Source organism: Phascolarctos cinereus, unplaced genomic scaffold (genome assembly GCF_003287225.1).
Source record: "Phascolarctos cinereus isolate Bilbo 61053 unplaced genomic scaffold, phaCin_HiC Scaffold_1;HRSCAF=81, whole genome shotgun sequence".
Taxonomy (NCBI): Eukaryota; Metazoa; Chordata; class Mammalia; order Diprotodontia; family Phascolarctidae; genus Phascolarctos; species Phascolarctos cinereus.
The window spans coordinates 288,863,415-288,881,849 of NW_027555514.1; the positions used below are offsets into that span (position 1 = coordinate 288,863,415).

Below are 18,435 nucleotides of genomic sequence, written 5' to 3' on the forward strand. Positions count from 1 at the left end.
GGTGGGTTAGGGGTGCCACCTGTGATCTGGCAGGACCTGGAGATCACTTAGGAGGCTGCTGCCTCCCTCTGGAGAGGGTCATCTAAGGGGGCAGCTGGAAGGGCTGAGCAAGGAGAGACCCTGGAGGTAGAAAGGTAAAGACCAGGTGGCTGCCTGGGCATCCCCGAGCACCATGCCCTCATCCAGAGCAGAAGCCTGACACGGCAATAGGGGCCCGCCTCCTGGACTGGGAAATGCCAGGCTGAACCCAGATCTCCTCCCTGACAACCTCTGCGCTCCCAATGAACCTTATGGATGAGGGTCGTGAGAACCCCCTGCTGCAGGGAGGGGATCTTGGCCTTTGCAAGAAATGAGGAGAAGTCGGGAGCCAAAGCCAAAGGTCACAATTCTTCATTAAGACCTGGACTGTAGATGGGTGGGTGCGGCTTCTGCCCTCGGGTGCTTCCAGGAACGGAGGTGGCGCCACCCACACAATGCTCTTCTTAAAGGTTTAGATCAGTCCACTCGCTGCCATCCTATAGCCCATTTGGAGCAGAAGCTGATACTAGCCCTGCCCCGAGCTGTGCCCTGATAGCCTGTCTCTCACCTTCCCAGTTTTCGCCATTCTGGCCTCACCAAGTCCACCTCTAGGACCTTGTTCCACCCATTCTCCTTTTGGCTCTACCCTCTCACCCCAAGTCTCCTGAATCCTAGAACCCCTCCCTTGGACCCTGCCAATGCCAGCTTGTCCATCTCCACCCCTTTACTGAATTCTTGGGAAGCACTTTTCTGTTGGCACCTTCTGCATGCCCCACCTCCCAAGTACTTTACTGAAACAACTCCACAAGGACACATAGGGACCCAAACCACAGGCAACTAAGTAGGGTACAGGGGACAGAACCCTGGCTTGGAGTCAGGAAGACCCGAGTTCAAATCTGGCCTCAGGTATCTCTTCGCTGTGTGACCCTAGGCAAGTCACTTAACCTCTGCCTCAGTTTATCTATAAAATGGAGCACCTACCCCTCGGGATTGTTGTGAAGGTCTGAGAAGATACTTGGGAAGCACTCTAGGTAGGGCCTGGCACATAGTAACTGCTGGTTAAATCTTTGCTGAATTTGTTAAACCCCTCTCCAGTTTTCCCAGTAAGTCTTATTAAATAGGGAGCTCTTCCCCAAGTAATTTATTTTCTCAGGTTTGTCCAGTTCAATTTTTTGATTCTGTAAACTCCATGTCTCATAACATTCCCTCCACTTGTAAGACAATGATAATTATTTCTAGCACTTAAAGGTTTGCAGAGCACTTTATCTAAATATCTTGCTTGATCTTCACAACAGCCCTGGGAAGTATGTGCAATGATCATCATTTCCTTTTTACTAATGGGGAAACTGAGGCAGAGTGGCTTAGTGATTTGCCCAGGGTCACACAGCTTATGAGTGCCTGATGCCAGCTGACTCCAGGCCCAGGGTTCTTCCAGTGCGCCATCTAGCGACCTCTCAAATACAGTTAATCACGTCAAATGTCACTTCCATGAACTCTTAGGAAGAAGGGAACAAACATTCAAGCACTTACTGTGTGCCAGGCACTTCACAAACATCTCATTTCAGCCTCATCAACCCTGGGAGGTAGGTGCTGTTATCGTCCTCATATAGTTGAGGGTCACCGAGCTCGTCGGTGTCCAGGCTCCAGGCCAGTGCTCTGCTGTGCAGGTGGCACCCCCCCCCATGCCCACTGCACCATCGGCCAGCCTCAGAGCTTCTCCCTCTGACCTTAATGGTGATATGTATATATGTATATATGTGTGTGTGTGTGTCCCCTCTGTTAAGACAGAATGCACAAGGGGGCTTGCCAGGCTCCTGTGATTGTGTTTATTTGTGAAGGTCGAACAAAAGACACTCTGAGAAGAGGGCACGTTTCAGAGCAGAAGCTCCAAGGCTCATTTCTGACGTGACCCATGTCTAAGTGGCAGTCGGGGCAGGAAGAGGCTCCTGTAGCAGTCCTCAGGCTGCTTGAGCTACAAGCACCAGCCAAAAGCCCGAGCATGGGTGGGCAGGTGGGTGGCAGGGGAACAGCAACGGTGTGCCAGGGGCTGGTGGAGACTCATGACTGCTCTCTCGCTGGAGCTCCCAGGCCCAGCGACTGGAGAGAACGTGCACAGGCCTGTCTCGGCTCTAGTCCTGACTGAGGAGGCCAGGGGAGAAAAGGCAGAAGAGGAGAGTGGCTGAGTCTTCTTGGAGAAAGGAGCAGGTGCCCCCCAAGATCTTGTGAGGGAGGGTGCCTGAACTTCCACCTGCCTCGCACCTCCCTCCCTTCCCCTGCTCCTCTTAGCTCTGCTTGTGAGGAGGCTCAATGTCTCACCAGGCTCAGGCAGTGGAAGCTGCTGAGGCCTGAGAACTGAGTTCAGGGAAGGAGGGAAGACTCGGTCAAGTCTCAAGTGAGATTTAGCAGAGAGAATCAGACCCAAGGCCAAGCTTGCATCAGGGTGACAGGGGATGGCTTTGTCTGAGGGCAGGCACTGGGTCACTCATATTCTGACAGGACACGCCCATGTGGGGGCCCATGGGGATGCGGTGTCTCTGGGCTATGTCTACTCTAGAGGAGAAGCCAGGTTACTCATAGAGCCGCTTGGTCCCAGAACTCTTAGAGAAAACCGGAAAGGTGATGCTCACCCTTGTAGGAACTGTAGTTCAGGAGGCAGATCACAGCCTATGTAGGCCCCATTGCTTAAACTGTATTCCAGCAGAGCACTGAAACAAGGATCCTGTTGTAAATTTAGAAAAACAAACAACAAGGGTTCAAAACAGAACTGTGTGTTCTGAAAGCTGAGTGGAAAAGCACACACTTCACGGAATTCAAAAGAGGGGGCTGCAAAGTTTCCCACATCAGTCGCTAAAGCTGAGATCACTCATGGTTTAATGCTGGCTGACCAGAGCTGCATCTTCCATACTGTTCAGCTGACTCTAAGGCAGGAGCTCAGCAAGTAAATCTGCACCCATCAGTACAAAGGGCCGGGGGCACGGACCTGTGTGCATCCTGGCCAGGCCCGGCACCTTCCCCTCCTTCACCTGTTTCAAACTGGCAGTGAAGACCCCAGAAACCCACCTTGACCAGAACATGAGGATTGCCCAGCACAATCAACAATGCCTTGGGTCTGGTGATGGCAACATTAAATCTTTTTGAGTTGGCCAAGAAGCCCAAAAAAAATCTGTCATCCTCAAACTTGTCTTCATTTGACCGTACCTAAAATGCAAGCCAAATTTAGGGAAGATGAATGAGGGAGGTCAACGTCACAGGCCCTGGTGATGCCCCATGACAGCAGGCAATGCAAACATGGGGCTAATAAAATGACAGGTGACAATATTCCTACCATAGATACTTCTACTGCCATGGAGGAACCGTTAAGCTGCCAGCTCTAGATAGAAGCCTTCACTATCAAGACCTTTACTGTGATGACCCTGCCAGGTGACTGTGCTGACACTGCTGCGAGGCAGCCTAGGAGCGAAGGGCAGAGGACACGCTCCAGAGGGAGGCATCTGCTCGCCCAGTTACCCTCGGTGACTAACTTTTCTCTACAGCAGCAGAGGCCTCAACCAGGCCTGTCCCATCACTGCAGTGTCCAGACATCCTTTTTTCAAGGAGAACCACCCCAAGATTCATCCCCATCTGACCAGGGATTTGGAAATAACCTGCCCATCGCCAGCCCTAGTACATGTGGGACTTGGGATCCGATCCAGTCCCATGCCCAGGGCCCGTTCACTCTCCTACACACTTGGTCACACTAGTAGAGATGTTTGGGGGCAGGGTACGATGGCTGTAGTGGTCTGATCCTGAAGGACGGCAAAACCAACTGTACCCTTTGAAGGGTGATGAGTGGGTGGGGGGGTACCGCCTGCTGAAGACCTATTCCTAACACCTGGGCTTGGTTCTTGTGGCCAGAGGGCCATGTTTACTGGGCTAAGCCTCCCCAGCTTCACCCCCTTCCCAACACTTCTAAATACCTGTTCTTTGTTTTCTCCAATAGTGGACATGGCACAGGATCTCCAAGTCTGGCCTGAGATTTTCTGGCAGGTCATGGTAGATTGTGGTAATCGGGATGTAACTGTGTTTTGAGCATCCTTCTCTCTCTTTCCATTTCTGATACATGGGGCCACCTCCCGCATCCTCCATCACTGCTGGGCCTGCTGCTGTTAGTTCTTGTCTAACCTCCTCCATTCTCCTCCCTCCTGGTGCTATCACTGGCTTTCCCCACTGCCCTTCCTTTTCTCTGGCCTTGTCTGAGATGCCCCTCCTGCCATTACCTACTTTTCTTGGTGTGCGTCTTGGCTTGGCAATGGTGATGATGGCTGGACACCCCAGGCCCACCTTCCCTCCTGAGTCAAGATCAACCTCTCTGGTATGAAAACTTAACTGTGCTCGGGAAGTAGCTAAGGGAAGGTTGGAAATAAGCTGACTTCCAAGTCCAGTTACTTGCCCCTGAACTCAGGAACACCTACTGTAGAGATGATGATAACCAAGTATTCTTGTCCTTGAAACTCCTCCACGGATCCAACCTTTATATCCATCAGATCAACATTGCGCAGAAGAACTCTGATTTTCTCCACCTTAAAAAAAAGAACAAAACCAGGAAAAGATGTGAAAGTGTCCACTTTCTGGCTGGCCTGTTATGATCACACAGCACAGAAGGCGGTCACTAGAACAGACCACCACCTGGAATCTGCCTGGTAACTTTTGGTAGGACTTCGACATATTTCTCTTTGTAGAACCAACTTGTTCACATACTGAAACTCTGGGTCAACAGAGGGCAAATTACTATCATAGATTTGAAGGGTAACCCGGTAGGTCTGTACTTTCAATACTCGAGCCTCAACCTGTGTGCCCCCCGTTAACAATTAGACTTTAAAAGCAAAGGTATTAAGTTCACTAAGGCAGCACTGCAGTAATGGTGGTTGCACAACATTCACTGGCACCCTCCAACTCCCCCTCCCTCAAACTTGGGGCACATTTTCCCATTAACACACATAGTATCCCTAGAAAGAGGGGCATAAAATTAGAGCACAAAGTAATTAAACACACATGAAGGAAACACATGGCCAAGCTTCCTGACTGCTCTGGTAAGGCAGGGCCTGGAAGTCCCATTACTAAAGGTCCCCCCCCCCCCCGCCCCAGTATATTTTTAATTTATTAAATATTTCTTAATTACATGTAAAACATTTTTTAATATTGGAATTTTGAGTTTCAAATTCCTTCCTCCCTTCTTGAGAAAGCAATTTGGTATAGATTATACATGTGCCATCACACAAATCCTATTTTCGTATTAGCCATATTGTAAAAGAAAATAGACCAAAAACCCCCAAGAAAAATGTAGTTTAAAAAGTATGCTTTTATCTGCATTCAGACTTCATCAGTTCTTTCTCTGCAGCTGGACAGCATTTTTCATCATGAGTCCTGGATTGTTTTGGATTATTGTATTGCTGTGGGGCAGCTAAGTGGCACAGTGGATAGAGCACTGGCCTTGGAGTCAGGAGGACCTGAGTTCAAATCCAGCCTCAGAGACATAACACTCACTAGCTGTGTGACTCTGGGCAAGTCACTTAACCCCAACTGCCTCACCAAAAGAAATAAAAATAAATAAAAAAAAATGAAAATAGATAATTGTATTGCTGAGAACAGCCAAGTCATTCACAGCTGATCTCTTACAATACTGCTGTTACTGGTTCTGCTCACCTATCACTTGATGTAAGTCTCTCCAGGTTTTTCCAAGAGCATCCTGCTCATCATTTCTCATAGCACAACTGGAGTCCATCACAATCATACACCACAACTTGTTCAACCATTTCCCAATTGGTGGACATCCCTTCAACTTCTAATTCTTTACCACCACAAAAAGCTGCTCTCAATGTTTTTTTGTACAGACAGGTCTCATTTTAAAAAAATCTCTTCGGGATACAGACCTAGTAGCAGTCTTGCTGGGTCAAAGGATATGCAGTTTTATTGCCCTTTGAGAACAATTCCAAACCTCTCTCAGAATAGTTGGATCAGTTCACAACTCCTCCAACAGTGCAGCAATGTCCAAATTTTTCCACATCCCTTCTAACATTTGTCATTTTTCTTAATAGTCAATACAATAGGTGTGAGGTGGCACTTCAGAACTGTTTAATCAATAGTGATTTGGAGCATTTTTTCAGATGACTACAGATAGCTTTAATTTCTTCTTCTGAAAACTGCCTGTTCATATCCATTGACATTTATCAACTAGAAAATGACTTGTAATCTCACAAATTTAACTTAGCTTTCTATATATTTGAGAAAGTTTCCTGCTTTCCTTCTAATCTTGGCTGCATGAATTGTGTTTGTGTAAAACCTTTATAACTTAATGTGATCAAGACTGTCTATTTTGCTTCCCATAATGTCCTTTATCTCTTGCTTAGTCATAAATTCTTCCATTACCCATAGATCTGACAGGTAAAATTTTCCATGCTCCCCTAATTTATGGCATCACCCTTTATGTCTAAATTATATACCCATTTTGACCTTATCTTGGTATACGGTATAAATGTTGGTCCATGCTTAGCTTCTGCCAAACTGCTTTCCAGCTGGGGCGAGGGAAGCCTGAGGACCGCTACAGGAGCCTCTTCCCTGCCCCGACTGCCACCTGGACGTGGGTCACATCAGAAATGAGCCTTGGAGCTTCTGTTCTGAAACGTGCGCTCTTTTCAGAGTGTCTTGTGTTTGGCTTTCACAAACAAACACAATCACAGAAGCCTGGCAAGCTCCCTGCCCCCAAATCACCATTAAGGTCAGAGGGAGAAGTTCTGAGGCTGACCAATGGTGCCAGGGCGGGGGAGGGGGGAGAGTGCCACAGTACACAGCAGAGCACTGGCCTGGAGCCTAATGAGCTTGGTGACCCTGGGAAAGTCACGTCACCTCTGCCTGATTCATTAACTATAAGAGAATGACAACAGTACCTACCTCCCAGAGTTGGTGAGGCTGAAATGAGATGGTTATATAAAGTGCCTGGTACATAATAGGTGCTTAAATGTTTGTTCCCTTCTCCCTAAGAGTTCATGGAAGAAGTGACATTTGAGGTGATTAACAGTGTATTTGAGAGGTCGCTAGATGGCACACTGGAGAGAGCCCTGGGCCTGGAGTCAGCTGGCATCAAGCACTCTCTGTGTGACCCTGGGCAAATCACTAAGCCACTCTGCTTCAGTTTCCCCATTAGTAAAAAGGAAGTAATAATTGTGATGGATGGGTTCATCCCAGTCACATTCATATGCATGATTACTGTGTATTTCTCTTCATCCTATTTTTTCCCCATTTATACTTCTTTTTACCCTGTCCCTCCTTAAAAGTTTGTTTTGCTTCTGACCACTGCCTCCCTCAATTTACCCTTCCTTTTATTTGCTCCCCTCCTCTTATCCCTTTCCCTAAGCGTTATTCTCTCTTTCAGCCAATTCTGATGAGAATTAAGGTTCAAAGTGTTGCCTGACTCCCCCCCCCCCCCCCCCCCCCATTTTCCTCTTCACTGTAAAAGCTCTTCCTTTCACACCTCTTTGATGTGATAATTTTCCTCCCTGAAAGTTTATACTCAGTTTTGCTGGGTAGGTGATTCTTGGTTGTAATCCTAGTTTCTTTGCCTTTCAGAATATCATATTCTAAGTCCTCTGGTCTTTTAATGTGGAAGCTGGTAAATCTTGTGTGACTCTGACTGGCACCATGATATCTGAATTGTTTATTTCTGGCTATCTGCAATATTTTTTCCTTGACCTGGAAATCTAGATTTTGGCTATAATATTCTTGGAATTTTTCATTTTGGGATCTCTTTCAGGAGGCAATTGGCAGTGTCTCAATTTTTTTTTTGCCCTCTTTTTTTTAGGATATCAGGGAAGTTTTCCTCTATAATTTCTTTTTTTTTTTTTGCTAGGCAATAGGGTTAAGTGACTTGCCCAGGGTCACACAGCTAGTAAGTGTTATGTGTCTCAGGCAATATGATGTCTTGAAATACGATGTCGAGGCTCTTTTTTTGAGCATGGCTTTCAGGTAGTATAATAATTCTTAAATGATCTCAATTTATTTTCTATGTCAGTTGTTTTTCCAATGAGATATTTCACATTTTCTTTAATTTTTTTTCATTCTTCTGACTTTGTTTTATTGCTTCTTGATGTCTCATGGAGCCATTAGCTTTCACTTGCCCAATTGTAATTGTTTTTTTGGGTTTTTTTTTGTTGAGGCAGTTGGGGTTAAGTGATTTGCCCAGAGTCATACAGCTAGTGTTATGGATCTGAAGCCGGATTTGCACTCAGGTCCTCCTGACTCCAGGGCCACTGCCAATTATAATTTTTAAGGAATTAATTTCTTCAGTGGGTTTTTGTATCTCTTTTCCCATTTGGCCAGTTTTGCTTTTTAAGGACTTCTCTTTTGTGTCTTTTTTTTTAAGCCATTTGGCCAATTCTTTTTTTTTTTCCAGTATTTTTTTATGCCTCTTTTACCAAAACTCTTGACTCTCTTCATAATTTGCTTGTATCACTCTCATTTCTTTTCCTAACTTTTCCTCTTATTTGATTTTTAAAATTCTATTTGAGCTCTTCTAGGAACTCTTATTGGGCTTATGTCCAATTCATATTTTTTCCCCTCGAGGCTTTGTTTGAGGATGTTTTCACGTTGTTGTCTTCTTTTGAATTTGTGCCTTGATCTTCCTGGTCACATAGTAACTTTTTATGGTCAGGTTCTTTTTTTGGGTTGCTGTTTGCTAATTTTCCCAGTCTCTTTCTTGACTGTGAACATCATGTTAAAGTTGGGCTCTGCTCCCCAGGTGGAATGGAGCACTGTCCCAAACTTCAGGTTCTTCAGACCCAGTTCTTGGGGAAGGGGGTTTCTGTATGTTTTCAGTGCTTCCAAGGTGGTATGATGTACGGAGAGGTGTGCTCACCGCTCTTCTGCCCTATTTTTGGTCTTTACCCAGAAAGAGACCTCATCCCCTTACAGCTGCTAGTGTCAACGCTCCCTCTTTGCCCTAGAACTGTGACCTGGAACTACATATGGGAAATGTAACAGGGTCCTGAACCCAGTGCCCAGCCCCTATAGTCTCCTTCTGATCCTCATACCATATGTGGGCTAAGAGCTCCTGAAGCTGCTACAGTTGCCTCCAAGGCCTGCACTGCTCTCTGGACCCAACTTCCACTTCTGTGTGACAGACCTTTTCTGCTGACCTCCTAAGTTGTCTTGGACTGGAAATTTGTTTCACCCCTGACCTTTTGTTGGCTCTGCCACTTCCAAATTCGTTTTGAGGAGATATTTTAAAGTTGTTTGGAGGTGAATGTTGAAGAGTTCAGGGAATTCCTGCCTCTATTCTACCATCTTGGCTCAGCTATTACGTAGTAGTGAAGTCCTGACAATTTCCTAGCTCAGCACAATGTTTCTGCTGGGAAGGATGCTCAGCTAGGCTCCTAGAAGCTGCTCCTTCCTACAGCTCTACTCTCAACTGCCAGGGCTAGATTTCATTGTTTCTGGAGCTGTCTCCTTGAGGTTCCTTGCTCCCTTGAGCGACTTCTTTTCTGTATCTGAATCTATCTGAAGTCTGTGTCTGCTCCCTCAACTCTAGAACTGAGTCTCCAACTGCTAGATGGGGTGTCTCCTAGGTAAGTAGCTCCACCCCTTGACACCATGACCGTTGGGGAAAGAAGGGGGAGAAAGCCTCTCTTCTCTCATTAAGGGTCTCTTTCATAGGAAGCTCCTGACTCGTCTTCTTCCTGGTCTTAGATATTTAAAGCTCTGCAAAGGCCAAGTCTAATTATCACCCAGAGAAAAGTGCTCAAACTAAGATTCTTAGAAGGATCACTGCATGCTAACTTGTTAACAATTACTTCTGTTATCTACTCTGTGATTTCTTTTGATTTTTTTTGTTTTTATCAAAATGATTTCTCTTTTCTAATCAAAATTATTTCTCTTTCCTCCTTCTAGAAATCCAGCCCATATAGAAATAGTTTTTAAAGAACAAAAAAAGAAAGAAAAAATTGGCAAAACTGATCTATACATTGAAAAAGTCTGAAAATATATGCAATATTCCATACCCATAGACCTCCTTCCTCTTAAAAGTTGTGGAGGGGAGATGTCTTCTCCTATCTCTTTTACAAGGCCATGCTTGTTATCTGCAATTTTGCAACATTCTCTGTGACTGTTTTGGGGTGGCTGTTCTTTCCATTTTACATTGTTGTGGTCATTATGCTTGGTTTTCTATGACTACATCAACCTTTTGGTGCTCCCCTCAAATAAAAGAACTCAAATTTTGCCTCTGCTGTAGCTTACTAGCAAGCTCTGGCTAATGCATCAAAATTTGGGCTCTATCACTGACCTGAGTCATTTGTTAATTACAATTTTTGTCACTCAAACATCAAGGCACCAAAGATTCTTGGAAAACACCCAAGCAAGGACGGGCTGAGTGCTGCTGAAATGCAAGCATAAAGGGAAGGCAAAGGACTCAGGAGGGCTCCCTGAGGGAAGGGGGATGGCTGTCAAGGGCTGTAAGGAAGAAAGGCAGGGTAGAGAACATGTCCAGAATCCTTCACCACCTCCATGTGATTAACAAGGTTCCCCATTTGATGGGCACTTCCCCTTCACACATTGAACAGCAAGTTAAGAATGGCTGACACCATTGCTCATGCCTTCTTAGACAGCTAATCCAACCGGGATTAGTATCTACTTAAGGAGACAAAAAGGAATTGGAGGAGCTCATGAGAACACACGCTCTCTGTCTGTACAGCATTCCAGCTGAAGAGGACGACAGAGCAATTAGTTGACATAGGGAAAAAAGCTGGCCTCTCTGGCCCAAATAGGACAAAGTAGCCATGGTTCGGTGCTCTGGTCAAGGGAAAGAGAAACACCAAGTTGGACAGACCCAGAAGTAAAGACCAAAGCCAATTATCACGCTGTCCAGAGCCTGGTGATTGTTACTCACTGACCCCCTGGACACTCTCTTTCCTCGGTGAGTTCAGTCTCTGCCTCACAGTCTTTCCTCCTCCCCAGTTCATGCCTTCCTACATACATGCCGAGGACCCCTCAAATACCCTAACTTCCCAGTTCCTCCATCTGCACAATTCCCATAACTTATGCCTGGGCAAAGAGACTAAATCTTGTCCACAACACTCAAAAGTGTTTCATTTTTGTCCTCACGCATTCTAACATTCCTTTATCTGAAGACAATCCTTTAGCACTCCATCTTTCTCTCTGCATTATGGCCCCAAGCCCTGTTCTTTTCTCTCACCACGACTTTCACTCTCTCCACATCACAGCCCCTCCACTGGCTACGCTCTCCACCCTTCTCTTTCTCCACTCTTTGGTAAACCACCCAATTTTACAAATCCAGACTTCTCTGGCAGGCTGCTCCTGGTCCCTACTGCCTTCCCCTTCTGTGACAAGGTAAAGGGTGAGCTTAAAGGTGGTCTCTTAACAGCAGCTGGAGATAAGAGTTTGGAGCTCAAAGAGCAGATGCATTGCTCTTTGGATACAAATGTAGGGATTATCCACAAAGAGGTAGTTGTTTAAGCCATGATAGGAAGTAAGAAAGAGTATACCTAGAGAAAATGGCCAAGAAGGGACCTGTTGGGGAATGAATGATCCCAGTAAGGGCTCAAGAAAAGGATGAGCAAGTTCTGTTAGAGAGGTATGAGGAGGAGAATCAGGAAGAGTGTGGTCTCCCTTAAGCCGAGAAGAGATGATCCTACAGAGCAGATGACTGGTAGTATCAAAAGTAGCAGGGATTAGAGTGGCTGAGAACAGAAGAAAAGGTCAATGTATTGTATCAAAGGCATTAAGAGAAAGTAGTTCTAATAGAGTGGTGGGACAGTTGATTGATTTTGGTAAATGAAGAAAAAGGCATCAGGGATTGGCAATTTTTAATTTTAGTAGTCAAGGTGGGATAGACATAGGATGCTAGGCATCATATACATATACATTACCTAAATATAAAATTGATACATGTTTACATTATATACAAAGTAGTTAACCACATGGTAGATTGGTAAGAAGGGCACTTGCAGGTGAGATCAGGAAAGGCTTCATGCAGAAGATGGTTATCTGAGTTGCATCGTAGGAGAAGAGAGGGATTCTGAGGTGGAGCTAAGGAAGGATGCATTCCAGGCATAAGGCTCTGAGAAAGGAGATGGAATGATGTGAGTGAGGAAGAGAGAAGGCCAATTTGGGCTGGATCCAAAGAGAGAGAGTGAGAGTGTGTGTGTGTGTGTGTGTGTGTGTGTGTGTGCGCGCGTGCACAATGTCCTTGGGGGCTGGACAAAGAAGTTGGGGCCAGGCAGTAGAGGAGTTTATATTTTTATCCTAGAAGTAATTAACAGGAAGCTAGATGAGCAGGAAAGTCAGACAAGTCACATCAATGCTCAAAGAACACCACTGGGCATCAGTGTGTTAAAAACACCACAGTGGGAGAGATGAGGCGGTCAAGAGGTGGTAGCCGTGTGAGCCGAGAGAAGGGGTGCTAGGGATGGCGTGGAGGAGGAAGTGGCACACATGACAATGGTCTGGATCTGTGGGTGAGGAAGAGGGAAAAGACCATCAGTCTAAGACACCAGGGAGATGGTGGTCCCTCCGCAAAAACACAAGAGGGACTGTTCAGGGGAAAAGATACCAAGTTCCATTTTAGACATGTTGAGTTCATCCACTTTGAGATACAGGACTGAAGCTTTGGGAAAGACGAGGCTGGATACACAGAGGAGAACTATCTGCCTAGGGGTGATACTTAAACCCACAGGAGCTGATGAGGCTGCTGAGAGAGGGGGGGCAAAGGGAGAAGGGGGCCCAGGACAGAAGCCTGGGGAGGACCCATAGCAAGAGGAGAGGGACAAAGAGCCGTCAGGAGAGAGGAATGTCGTGGTCGGAAATCAAGGAGGGTCCCAGAAGAGAGGGGAGGCCCCCAGGGTCAAACACAGCAGACAGGTCGACAAGGAGGACGACTAAGAAAAGACCATCAGATCTGGTAATTAGGGAATCGTTGGTAACTTTGGTGAGAGCAGCTTCAGTAGAGCGATGGGTTCAGAAGGCAGATCTGAGAGAAGAGGAGGCAACTTTTCCCAGGGCATTTGGCTAAGAAAGGGAGGAGGGATAGCTTTGGAGGGATGGAAGGATCCAGCCAAAGTTTTTAAGGATGATGGAGATGTAGACTTGTCTGAAGGCAATTGGCAGGGCAGCTAGGTGGTGTAGTGGAAAAAGCACTAGGCCTGCAGTTAGATGACCTGAGTTCAAATCTGGCCTCAGACACTAGCTGTATGACTGTAGGCAAGCCACTTCACGCTGTTTGCCTCAGTTTCCCCATCTGTAAAATGAGCTGGAGAAGGGAACAGCAAAGCACTCTGGGATCTTTGCCAAGAAAATCCTAAATGGGGTCATGAAGAGTCAGACATGACTGAACAGCAACTGAAGGCGACAGGGAAGGAAGTGACTGACAGGAGAACCTGAAGATTAGAGAAGGGGGGAAATGAATGAGAATACAATCTGTTCAGAGAAAATAAGAGCTTTGGAAAGAAGGGCCCCTCTCTGTCAGATACTGGGGAAAAGGACGAGAGCGGGAGAGTTCAATAGTTTGGGGATGAAGAAAATGAGGGAAGAGGCAGCTCACCCCAAATGGCCTGAATTCTTTCAATAAAGAGACAAGGTCCTCAGCTTTGAGAGAGAAGGCAGAAGAAAAGGGCACGGGAAGGAAAAGAAGATCTAGAAAGCTGCCACATGGATGGAGGCAGGGAATACGTCAGGAACAAAAGGATGAGGTCAGACAACATCACTCTGCGACATACCAGTCAGCACAGCTGTAGGAGATCCTTGGCTACAGGGGCAGAGGAGAAGGATGGCAGGAATGGGGTGGGGCTGAGGCTGGGCAATGTGGACAAGGGGCCAAGCATCTAAGGGCGGAGGTCAGTGAAGAGCTGAAATGGCTGATGAGGGAGAGGACACGGCCTGAGAAGGCCCTGAGGATTCAGGGGCCGAAGGTCTTGATGAAAGGGAAGCTTAGGGAGAAGTGGAAGGCTAGGAAGCTGCGCTCACACTGGGTTTTGTTCTCATTAGAGAAGTGGAACACTTTGGGAGTAACAGCCAGAGCTAGTGTGTGACCATCCGTATACATGGCTAACATGGAGCACAGGAGTGAAGACGTTGGTGACACAGGACCAACAGGCGCTGGGAGAGGAGATGACCGCTCAGGCAGGGACTTGGAGAAAGCATGAGGGCGGAAGACTTACTTCCTTCTGTGGAACTGAACTGAAGGAGACTGAGGACAAGGACTTTGAGAGGGTCCTCCTTGAGAGCCCTGGAAAGGCAGCCCATACCTGCTTCCTATAGGGGGTGATCACGCCAATGTCCATCACCGACACGGCACTGGAGATGTGTTTCGTAAGGAGGCAGCAATAGCGCGTGACTTGAACTGCTTCAGCTGGATTGAACCAGGAAGGACTTCTTCCTTCGCGTGTTTCACTGCCCTGAATTAACGGTAAGAGTGGAAAGAGAGAAGACTCATAAAGGACAACATAACCAATGCTCTGAAATACCTTGAGGACTCCTTCTATCTCTTTCTATGGGGTCTTTAGATAAGCACTAAGAGTCAAACACTTATTTAGAAAAACATTCAACGTTTTCTCAAAGGTTTGCAGGATGATTTCCTGGCTAAAGCGTGCCCCTTGCATCCTCGGTCTGTGGAGCTGTAGGCATTCACCAAGCCCAGGCCTTCTTGGTGCTGATAAGCCCCAGGCAGCAGTCCAGACTGTTCCTAGAACATGTCAGCCATGGCCGCCAGACCAGCTGTTTCCCAAACTGTTTCTGTTCTATCACTCCATGGCCCTCACCATCCTGAGCCTGTCCTGGCCCACCTTCCCTTTCTTCCATGCTTATGTGGTGATTATGCTCACTCCGACGGCTTCATGGGGGGAATCTAACCGCAGGGATCCAGCCATCACAGCCGCCGTCGATTGCTGCAGAAGAGATCCTGAGCCTGAGGGGGCTGTGACTGTGAAAGGTGCTAACGGGCCTGGGCTTTGGAGAATGAGGAGCCCTCGAACTCAGGGCTGAGTGCTGTAGGGAGAGTTGGTGGGCCCTTTCTCCACCTCACTGATGTCTGCAAGGGCTGAGCTGGAAGCAGGTGTGAAGGGCACTGTTTTTTCCTGGGGTCTTAGGCTCAGGATCCTGGGCCAGCCACCACATCTGAGGTAAGGTGTGGTAGGGGGAGGTGGCCTCCTGACTCTCCTTCGGGAGGCTTAGGCTGGCTGGCTCGCCCCAGCAGTGGCAGGTGGTGGTGGTAGGGGTGGAGGAGGTGGGCACCTTATCCACAACAGTTGCTACTGAGAGCTTCTTTGCCCAGGTCATCCTCATGCCTGGAATATTCCCCTTCCTTGACACTATCCCTCAGGATCCCTGGCTTCGTTCAAGACTCAGCCTTGCCAGCTTTTTGACATCAGACAAATCAAAACTTCTCAGCCTCAGTTTCCCTATCCATAAATGGGTTTAAGAACGAGTAGCTTTTCCTGACCCCTGAGTTATCAGTGCTTCTTCCTTTATCTTTTTTTTTTTTTGGGATAGGCAATGGGGTGAAGTGACTTGCCCAGGGTCACACAGCTAGTAAGTATCAAGTGTCTGAGGCCAGATCTGAACTCAGATCCTCCTGACTCCAAGGCCAGAGCTCTATCCACTGCGCCACCTGGCTGCCCCACTTCTTCCTTTCTCAAATGACCATAAACACACTTAACCTGTTCATACACGTCTTATTCCCTGCAAATAATGTAAGTTCTCTGAGGGTAGGGACTATTTTTTCAGTTTGTCTTTCTGGAGAATTGTGCCTAGCCCTGTGTCTAGTGCGCAGTAGGTGCTTAATAAATCACTTCTGTAGCAGAATCTAGTCTCTTCTTATCTTTCAAAACTCACAGCACAGTAAAATCTCAAGTCAGAATGGGTCCTGGAGGTCATCGAGTTGCATGCAGGAAACCCTTCCACACCATCCGAGGGTAGAGGGCCAGAGGATCACTGGCCTCTGCTGGAACACCTGCTATGAGCACCACTACCACAGCGATCACAACCAGCACTTTATGGGAGGGCTGACTTCGGTTCCCAAAGTCTGTACCTGCTATGTGCAGGGCATAAACATGGAAGTACAAGGCTATGCACACAGAATGAAGTTGACACACCTGTTGAAGTAAACTTTGCTTAGCTGAATGTTATCACACACATAAAGAAGTTGTAGCAAAATCCAGCTTCCTTCCCCTATGCCCCCTTAGCTATTCTTACTGCAGGTCAGAAATCTCTCTCTTTTTTTTTAACTTACCCTCATGCCATGGAAAATCAGAGGGAAGCCTTTCTTGGGTAACTTTTCCCAACCCAATAAGGAGTTGACCACTTCAGTATCTGCACAGAACTCCAATTCTTTATAGTAAAAGAGTTTAGAGGGCAATGAAAGCAATGCAGAATGAGACCTGTAGTTCTTCACAAGCTTTGTAACCTGTAAAAAAGAGACCCCAACATAGTTTAGTAAAGTTAAACTCTATATACCATACACAGAAAAGTTTTCTGAAAAAGCAGTTTTAGGTCCAAACTTTCTTCTAGTAAAATCTTAGTGGGAAAAGACTAATTTTAAACCATTTTTATGGTGGAATCTATTAAATACAAAGTTATTCTCAGTTTTACAAACAGCATTACACAGCCAAAGACCCAGCAATATAACAGCCTTGTTCTGTTTGATGTAAGAAGGCAGAACCGGGTGCAAGGGGTAGAAACCAAGAGGGAGACTTGGATCAAAAATGTAAAGGAAAACTTCCTAATGATCCGAGCTGACCCAAAAGAGCCTGGCAGCCTTGGGAGGTGGAGGTCTCCACACCACAGAGGCAGGGGGATCACCTCTCTGGAAGGATGCAGGTGCCTTTCTTGTCCAGCAGGGATGGGAAGAGGTGGCTTCTTGAGGCCCCTTTGTGCTCTGAGGTTCTTCCCTCATCAAATGAGGTTCCTGAGACTTGCTGAATTAGGAGGGGTCCACATGAGGACAAACAGAACCCACTGACGGGGCCACAGACTAGCTTCCCCTTGCATCTCTGCTGCGTATTTTGATCTAAACAAGAATGGAAGCATTCTGATCTGGGCAGAGGCTGTGATGGCAGCAGCATCTCATTTGTCCCAAGAGAGGAGAAAGAGGCCACCCTCAAACCCCCTTAGCGCTACCTCCATCTGCCTGAAGGTGCTGGCAGGAGGCTATAAACTATGGCTCGAGGTGCAGCTAAGAAAGATACAGGGTGGACCAATGTCCAGAGTAGCCCAAGCCTCCAGCCTCCTCACCAAACCTCCCCAGGGGGTCTTTACTGGTGATGCAAGCAGCAACCAGCCAAGGGAGTCTGGCCCAAGAGCCAGCAGCAAGGAGAGAAGGCAGAGGGAATTTTCCAGTGACCTGCAGAGAATGTACTATACATTTGTGTTTCTGCATCTAGTGTCAAGTACCAGTTATGTTTACATACAAACAGGGCAGCCTCCCTATTACAGAAGTTCAAAGGGATGGAAGATCATCTTTCTATGACATGAGTGAGAATAAGTATTTTTTTTGGGAAAAAAAAAAGACTCAAACAAGAGTGTTAAAGGCAAAACACTGAAGAAATATAATCCGACGCATCAGGGAATGCTAACCTGAGGGGGGAGGGGAAGTGGGATAAGAAGACCCCAAGAAGGAAGGTAAAAAGGACCAATGAGATGATGAGAGATGAGGCGGGGGCTGGACTCTATAAGAAGGAAGAAGCTTGTTTTTTTTTCTCTTTCTTTACAGTAATGTTTGAAACTTCTTCCGGGAGGGATTCAATTTAATGAAGAAATTTCTTAACATCGTCCCTTTCCAAGTTCCACTACTCGGAGAGGTAGGGGAGCCAGTGTTATCGTTTCCGTTTCACAGATGAGGAAAGTGCAGCTGAGGGCAGGTGAACAACCTATCCCAGGACAAAGCTGGAGGTCAGTGATGAGATTCAAGCAGCACTCTCCAAGTCCTACATCCTGCTCTTTCCTGACTTCCCTCGGTTGCCTCTGGGTCCCTTCCCCCAGAGGACGTTAGGAAGCCAGAGGGGCTGCCAGGAGAAAGGCTGCCCAGTGCTGGCCACAGGTACAGACAGGTGGTGTGCTGTGTCTCTAGCACGTATGTAAGGTGTGACGTTATTGACGATGATAACAATTATAACTAGCATTTATATAACACTTTAAGGTTTGCAAAGCATGTTCTAAAATTATCTCATCTGAGCCTCAAAACAAGCCTGGAGATAATCCCCTTTCAACAGACAAAGGGTGAAGTGACTTGCCCAGGGTCACACAGCTAGCGTCTGAGACCGGATCTGAACTCGGGTCTTACTGGTGCTCTCTCTACTGTGCCCCCTCACTGCCTCAAGGAAAAAAAAGGGCAGAGATACCAGCTGGTTAGTCTGGATGGTGGTGTTTGTACACCATGATGAC

General features: G+C 46.8%; 1 protein-coding gene across 1 annotated transcript in view; it reads right to left on the reverse strand.

Moving 5' to 3' along the window:
• Nucleotides 1-1,830: 1,830 nt before the first annotated feature.
• The window catches only part of MOV10L1 (Mov10 like RNA helicase 1), a 67,145-nt gene continuing 50,540 nt past the window's right edge, over nt 1,831-18,435 (reverse strand). The window contains exons 22-27 of the mRNA XM_020982901.2: nt 16,286-16,459; nt 14,304-14,453; nt 4,470-4,577; nt 3,079-3,216; nt 2,646-2,737; nt 1,831-2,157 (exon numbers count right to left, since the gene is read on the reverse strand). Of these exons, the coding sequence (XP_020838560.1) occupies nt 2,148-2,157; nt 2,646-2,737; nt 3,079-3,216; nt 4,470-4,577; nt 14,304-14,453; nt 16,286-16,459 (672 nt within the window). The 3' untranslated portion in view covers nt 1,831-2,147. The remainder of the gene's footprint in view (nt 2,158-2,645; nt 2,738-3,078; nt 3,217-4,469; nt 4,578-14,303; nt 14,454-16,285; nt 16,460-18,435) is intronic.